Here is a 7,832-nt window from a genome sequence, read left to right on the forward strand (position 1 = left end):
CGCCAATTCGCCGTTTCACAACGCCTACCATTTTACGACGAGCAACGGCGTAATTTTAGGATTACCGTCTAGAATTAAGAATTTTGTTAATCCAAATTAATTTTTAACTGTGTCATTCTGTTCGCTGTTATCGATCAACTCGCATTACACGTCTCTTCCCTCTCTGGCAAAAATTTGTTTTATTCCGTAGTTTAAACTCACTAACTTTTACATGGTCAGCTTCGAGCCAAATTATATATTATTAATAACCAGTGGAGTTAATAATTTCGTCGATTTCTACGGATTTAACGAAGATCTTGAAGAAGACATTAGTTCGTCCGGAGGTCGTGTGAAGGACATCTTGAGAACAAAGAAACGGACAAACATACTCAGCACCGCACAGTGTTTAATGGAAGTTTATTAGTATTTTGATTATTTGTGTAGTGTTGTTTAGTTTACTTTAAGATTATTTTTGTAAATTTTCAGATTTTTGCCTTTTTCCATATACAATGACCGAGGAGAGGGAATTAATTAAAAAGCGAGCGAGTTATAAAGGTCGCCTAACTGTATTTAGTAATTACATCAGCGATTTAAAGGAGCCTTTAACTTCGTCCCAGGTTAGCGAATTGAAGACCCGCGTAAGTAAAATTGATATTTTATATACAAACTACGATGAGGTCCAACTACGTTTAGAGTGTTTAGCCGACGATATTGACAGTCAAATTAGCGAACGTACCGATTTCGAGTCAATTTATTTTAAAATTGTTGCAAAGGCGCAAGATTTAATTGTGCGTCATGACAATAGTGAGCAAAACAATAGCGCACTAAGTTGCAGTAGTTCACAGTGCAACAATAATATCGTTAAATTGCCAACTATACAGCTACCTAAGTTTAGTGGTTCATATGATAATTGGCTCGAGTTTAGAGACACTTTTTAGCCGACTTCAAAAAGAAGGAGGTTATCAATTCGACTGTATTTTTTTTTTTTTTTTTTTTTTTTTATGTGTGTTACCGCGAAACTCGGCCCCTGGTGGTCCGATTTTGATAAAAATTATTTTAATCGAAAGGAAGTGCTTGCAGGTGGGTCCCATTTTTTTGTTTTTTTTTTTAAATAACTAGAAGACTAGTAGATTTTGAATATAGCTTCAAAATTTGTTGCGGAAATTAGGGACATTTTTGCTTTCAGCGCTTACGTAGGCTAAACTATAGGACCTACATAAAAATGATGTATGGCGAATTGTAGCTCTTTAAATGTGCTAAATAAAAGTCCGCGATAGCATATATCTATCTTTTATAGTTTTCTCACAATAACCATTTTTTTCTTTAGAAACATTAATTAAATTCATGCCCTATTTCCGACGCTATTATTCAAGTTCAGTATTAACCCTTATGTAAATAAATATGTTCATTATCAAGAGAATTAAATGTAGATTATATTTGCAATTGAAACTGTATCATTCTGTCTAATAGTTTAGGAGATATCGTAAGAATAAAATTACGCGGAAACGAAAAATGCTACATCGCGTTACAATGAATAGCACAAATTTGCTTTCTGGGCTTACGTAGGTCAAACTATATGACCTACATTAAAATGATGTATCGAGTAATTATAGATCCTTAAATTTGCTAAATAAAAGTCTCAGGTGGCATATATCTATCATCTATGGATGTCTCACAAAAACCATGTTATTATGAACAAACTTCGATTAAATTGCACACGAAAAACAGCGTCGTAAGCTTACGGCGCTATTATATTATATTCGATATGAATCCTTATCAAAATAAATATGTTTGATGGCTAGAGTATTAAATGCAGATTACATTAGCCTTTAAACTATGTAATTCTGATCAATAGTTTGGAAGATATTAAATTATTAAAAACTACGCGCATTCGAAAAATGCTACTGCGGCGCGCGGCTGGACAAAATTAAAGGCACGCTACGATGTATTAGTTCGTTAATTTTCAATTTGTATACCGATTTTGATAATTATTTCATTGTTTAAAGGATAAGTGGTTATCTGGTGTATTCTAAATTAGTTTTTGAATTGAAGTACACACATGTTAAATAGGAAAGTCCTTTTCTTTATTTGTCTTATTTATGTCCTTATACGTATTAAGGAAATTTGTAGTTAAACTTCAAATTCACTAAAAATTGAGAAATAAAACAAACATTTTAAGAAAAAAAAATAGCCGACTTCAAAACAAAAAAAACTATCTCAAACAAAATGCGCTCAAAAGTAACTTAAAAAAAACAATTTCAAACAAAATGCACTCAAAAGTAACGTAAAAAAACAATTTCAAACAAAATTCACTCAAAAGTAACATAAAAAAACAATTTCAAACAAAATGCATTCAAAAGTACCATAAAAAACAATCTCAAACAAAATACACTAAAAAGAAACAAAATAATGTCATGAAAACTTCTTTCTTTCTTTCTTCTCTCTTTCAAAAACCCTCTAAACACTAAAGAAAGTTCTCTTCTTTCTTGTAACATGTCTATATTGTATAATTATTGTTATTTTGGAGTCGGTTTCGGCCTAAGTAGGGACATAAACGTAAGTATGTCTAATACATCTCAAATATAAAATGTCACCTATTTACTTCGGCCGACACCGACTGCGAAATAACAATAATTATACAATATAGACATGTTACAAGAAAGAAGAGAACTTTCTTTAGTGTTTAGAGGGTTTTTGAAAGAGAGAAGAAAGAAAGAAAGAAGTTTTCATGACATTATTTTGTTTCTTTTTAGTGTATTTTGTTTGAGATTGTTTTTTATGGTACATACTTTTGAATGCATTTTGTTTGAAATTGTTTTTTTATGTTACTTTTGAGTGAATTTTGTTTGAAATTGTTTTTTTACGTTACTTTTGAGTGCATTTTGTTTGAAATTGTTTTTTTTAAGTTACTTTTGAGCGCATTTTGTTTGAGATAGTTTTTTTTGTTTTGAAGTCGGCTATTTTTTTTGTAGCTTAATACACTCGAACGATAGTATAGATAATATAAATAAGTTTCATTATCTTCGCGCGTCGCTCGAAGGGACAGCCGCTGTGGTTATTCAATCTATTGAATTTTCAGCCGGTAATTACTTAATTGCTTGGAATTTATTATGCGACCGGTTTGATAACAAAAGGCTATTGATACAGAATCATGTTGCTGCAATATTTAACATCGAGACAATTACTAAAGAGTCGAATTATATTTTAAAACGTACAATTGATACGATAAATAAAAATATTAGGGCTTTAGAATCGTTAGGAGAACCTGTAAGTTACTGGGATACGTTATTAATATACATAATTAGTCATAAATTAGATTCAATAACGTATCGTGAGTGGGAGGAATATAAAGGTAGGTTGGACTGTAACACTGCCATTTCATTTCAATTATTTTTAACATTTCTTCGAAATCGTGCAGACCTTTTAGAAACTTTAGAACTATCTCGTTGTTCTCAACCTGCACAAAAGAGGACAAGCAGTATTAAAAGTATGGTGTCGATTGCACAATGTTCAAAAATTCAAAATAATGAGAAGCCTTCGTTACAGTTATGTCCTAATTGCAAATGCGAACATAAATTAAGCAATTGTCCCAAGTTTTTAGAACTTACTTACGAACAGCGTTTGGAACTTTTACCCAAATTAAAGGTTTGTTTCAATTGTTTGCGGTCAGGTCACTATGCAAATAGTTGCAGAACTACGGGTTGTAAAATATGTAAAAAGCGACATAATGTTCTAATTCACATTCCAGATCTGAAGTATAAGCCAACAACTAATGTATGTTCTAACACTGAGGACCGCTCCGCACTTTCTCCCGCAAACCCGACACAAGGCAGTGACGAGCCCTCTGGTAATGTCACGTTGTCTGCTCAACTTTCAACCTACTTGCCCAACAGAACGCAGGTACTCTTAGCCACTTCCCTTATAAAAATTATCGACGACCGCGGCGGCGAGCGTCTCGCCCGCGCTGTGCTCGACAGCGGCAGCACTTCATGCCTTATTAGTGAACGATTGAAACAATCGTTAAATTTACCTACAATTAAGGTAAACGAGTCACTTCTGGGTATAAATAATTCAAAATCGCATATAGGCGAAATGTGTTGTTTGCCCATTAAGTCGTTAAATGAAAACTTTTCGACTAAGATTTTCTGTTTTGTTTTGCCGAATATAACTGACGATGTGCCCAGTCAGCAAATAATTTTAAAAGACTTAAATTTACCTAGCAACCTCTGTTTAGCGGATCCCAACTTCCACACTCCATCTTCGGTGGATTTAATTATTGGTGCGGATGTTTTCTGGGATTTATTAGGGCTACGTAAAATTAGTTTAGGAGCCGGGAAACCCGTGCTATTTGAATCTAGTCTAGGGTGGCTAGTTTCAGGCCCTTTGTATAATAGTGGCCAAGCGCGCTCGACTTCTGACTTTAAGTCTAATTTTGTGTCGGTAAAATCAAATAATGATGTTTCTTCGTGCAATGATTCCAGTGATGACATTCAAACCCTGTTAACGCGGTTTTGGCGCCTCGAGGAGGTCAGCCCTCAGTCTTCATCTTTCTCCGAAGAAGAGAAAATGTGCGAAGAACATTTTATCAAAAAAACATCTCGTCAGGCAGACGGTCGGTTCTGTGTCAGGTTGCCACTGACGCAGTCACCTGATGTATTAGGCGGCTCGCTACAGCGCGCCAGGCATTGTTTACTTTCTCTAGAGAGAAAATTCAAAGGGCAATCGAATGAACCTCAAGTTGTTTTAAAGTCCGATGACCCCTCATTAAATTTAAACATTGGGTCCACGGAGCCTTGTAAAACATTAGGGTTCAGTTGGCTTATCGAATCAGATGATTTGCATTTTTCTACAAATAATATTAGATTAAATAACTTAACTAAGCGAGGACTTCTTTCAGTCATTTCACAAATATTCGACCCGCTAGGTCTCTTAGCGCCCTGCATTATTTCCATGAAAATATTAATGCAAAAATTATGGCTTCTTAAACTTTCGTGGGACGATCCACTGCCTATAGAAATTATTAAATCGTGGCAAATAATTGCAGACAGCTTGCCTTTGTGTGTTCCTCGCCTTATACTTTGTAATAGTTACGATTCAATTTATTTACATATTTTTTGTGACGCATCGCAATCTGCCTACGGCGCATGTTTATACGTTCGTAATTCAAGTGATAATGTTGTTTTGGTGCGGTTGCTTTCAGCAAAAAGTCGAGTGGCGCCTATAAAGCCCACCACGATCCCGAGACTCGAGCTGTGCGCTGCGCTCGTCGGAGTGCGCCTATACGAAAAGGTGTTACGTTCTCTACGAGTCCAAGTAAGATCAGTTACTTTTTGGACAGACTCCACTATCGTTTTAGGCTGGTTAAAAATGTTGCCGAGTAAATTACAACCGTTTGTGCGTAACCGCGCAGCCGAAATAGTAGATAAAACCGGTTCGCACATTTGGCGTCATGTTCCCACTGAATTGAACCCGGCAGATTATGTCTCACGAGGTGTCACTATTGATAAGATACGCGATCTCGACATGTGGTGGTCAGGCCCTCAGTTTCTGATGAATGATATTTCTTCTTGGCCGAAAAATGTAACGGCAAATGAGTATTTACCTGAAACGCGTACTGAAATTACTTTTATTAATAATTACTCTAATAGACCTTTAATCAATTTCGAACGTTTTTCTAATTTTGTAAGATTACAGCGCACCATGGCGTATGTATTAAGATTCATTAATATTTGTAAAAAACAGCGTCCACCAACACAATTTCTAACCAATGAAGAGCTTGAAAATTCTTTAATTGTTTTAATAAAATTATCACAAATCGAGTCATTCAATGAATACAATATTTTATTGCAGAATAAGCGCTTGCCCGCAAAGAATCAACTATTAAAATTTAATCCGTTTTTAGACAATAACAAAGTAATGCGTGTCGGCGGTCGCTTAGATAATTCATTGTTTTCTTATGAAAAGAAACATCCTATTTTATTACAGTCCACTCATCATTTAACAAAAATACTTTTTAAATATATGCATGTAAAACTTCTACATGCTGGCCCTCGTTTATTATTGACTTCTATTAGAGAAACTTACTGGGCAATCGGTGGTCTAAATTTAGCTAAACGAACTTATCGTAATTGTCATTTATGTTGTCGATTTAAGGGAAAAGTAGTGAATCCTATCATGGGTAACCTGCCGCAGCGACGTGTGACCGCGAGTGGCTATCCCTTCGAGACCGTTGGCATCGACTACGCCGGACCTATCACGTCAGCCAGTAGACAGGGACGCGGCTGTAAACTTGTCAAAGTTTATATTATTGTTTTCGTGTGTTTCGCTACTAAGGCCATGCACATTGAGTTAGTAGGTGATTTGACAAGTAATAATTTTCTGTCGGCTCTTCGTCGATTTATGTCACGTCGCGGCAAACCTAAACACATTTATTCCGATAACGGGACCTCATTCGTAGGTGCGAGTAACGAAATCGGTCGTTTTATTAAAAATTGTAACAATTCGCTGCCTGGTGACCTAGCTCCTGAAGGTATTGATTTTCATTTCCTACCTCCTCACGCCCCTCATTTCGGTGGTCTATGGGAGGCAGGCGTTAAATCTGTTAAGTTCCATCTCAAACGAATTCTTGGTAATTGTAACCTCACATACGAGGAATTAAACACTGTGCTGGTTCAAATTGAGGCAGTTCTCAACTCACGTCCGTTAACGCCGCTCTCAGCAGATCCTAGCGACCTGCTTCCATTGACGCCGGGACACTTCCTCATCGGCCGCCCTCTCACCGCGCTGCCGACTGACTGCTACGAGCAACACGTCACAGGAACACTGAGCCGATACCAACATTTGGAGCAACTCCGCCAACACTTTTGGCGCAGATGGAGCAAGGAGTATATATCGGAACTACAGTTGAGGACGAAATGGCGCTCTGATCTCAACCCTTTACAGGAAGGCGTCCTCGTCATCCTGAAGGAGGACAATCTACCGCCGCTGAAATGGCGGCTGGGTCGAGTCGTGGCAGTCCATCCCGGAGCGGACGGAGTATCCCGTGTGGCTGACGTGCGGACTGCGACAGGAGTCGTACGCCGCGCTTTTGGCAAGATCTGCCCGCTGCCTCAAGACGACATCTAGTTTTGTTGAAGGACGAGCCTTCAACGCCCGGGGGCATGTTCGCGCCAATTCGCCGTTTCACAACGCCTACCATTTTACGACGAGCAACGGCGTAATTTTAGGATTACCGTCTAGAATTAAGAATTTTGTTAATCCAAATTAATTTTTAACTGTGTCATTCTGTTCGCTGTTATCGATCAACTCGCATTACACGTCTCTTCCCTCTCTGGCAAAAATTTGTTTTATTCCGTAGTTTAAACTCACTAACTTTTACACATACAATTTATTAATTCATAATTTTCAGGTAATTCTTATAAAATTAAATGAGATAGAGACTAGCTTAGCTTTTAGCAGATTAGGAATTTTACACTATTCAGTAATGGAATCTGAAAGATTATTATCTCTACTTAAAAATATAAATAAATTAGAAAACCTTATATACACCCCTACATTAGAAAACTTAATTAAGATCGAACAAACAATATTAGTAAAAACTTATATAAAAGAAAATGAGATTATTTATCTTTTGGAAATACCACTTGTCACTAAGGACATTTATAATTATTATAGACTCTATCCCTTACCTGTTATATCCCATAACCATACCTTTGTCATTTTACCTAAGTTCCCATACCTAATAGCGAAAGGGTTGAACACACGTCTATTAGCTCATCCATGCCAGGAAGCCGACGAGTCCTTCTACCTTTGCCCCGAGGACGACACAACCCAGCTTATAAAGGATGCTTGTA

General features: G+C 36.8%; 1 protein-coding gene and 1 long non-coding RNA gene across 2 annotated transcripts; both read left to right on the forward strand.

The window, feature by feature from the left end:
• On the forward strand, window positions 1–5,303 carry LOC123723280. The gene is made up of 3 exons (XR_006756709.1): window positions 1–617; window positions 3,728–3,879; window positions 5,180–5,303. It is a non-coding gene; the product is annotated as an uncharacterized LOC123723280 (long non-coding RNA).
• Window positions 5,304–5,668: 365 nt separating this feature from the next.
• On the forward strand, window positions 5,669–7,356 carry LOC123723298. Its single transcript, XM_045685879.1, has one exon. It carries the CDS (start codon window positions 5,680–5,682, stop codon window positions 7,102–7,104), a length of 1,425 nt encoding a protein of 474 aa, XP_045541835.1. The 5' UTR covers window positions 5,669–5,679; the 3' UTR covers window positions 7,105–7,356.
• Window positions 7,357–7,832: the final 476 nt, after the last annotated feature.

The sequence above is a fragment of the Papilio machaon genome, chromosome W (assembly GCF_912999745.1).
Source record: "Papilio machaon chromosome W, ilPapMach1.1, whole genome shotgun sequence".
NCBI lineage: Eukaryota > Metazoa > Arthropoda > Insecta > Lepidoptera > Papilionidae > Papilio > Papilio machaon.

Bases quoted from the DNA above. Each gene is read 5' to 3' on its own strand.
- LOC123723298 (XM_045685879.1), top strand. From the start codon at position 5,680: ATGGCGTATGTATTAAGATTCATTAATATTTGTAAAAAACAGCGTCCA.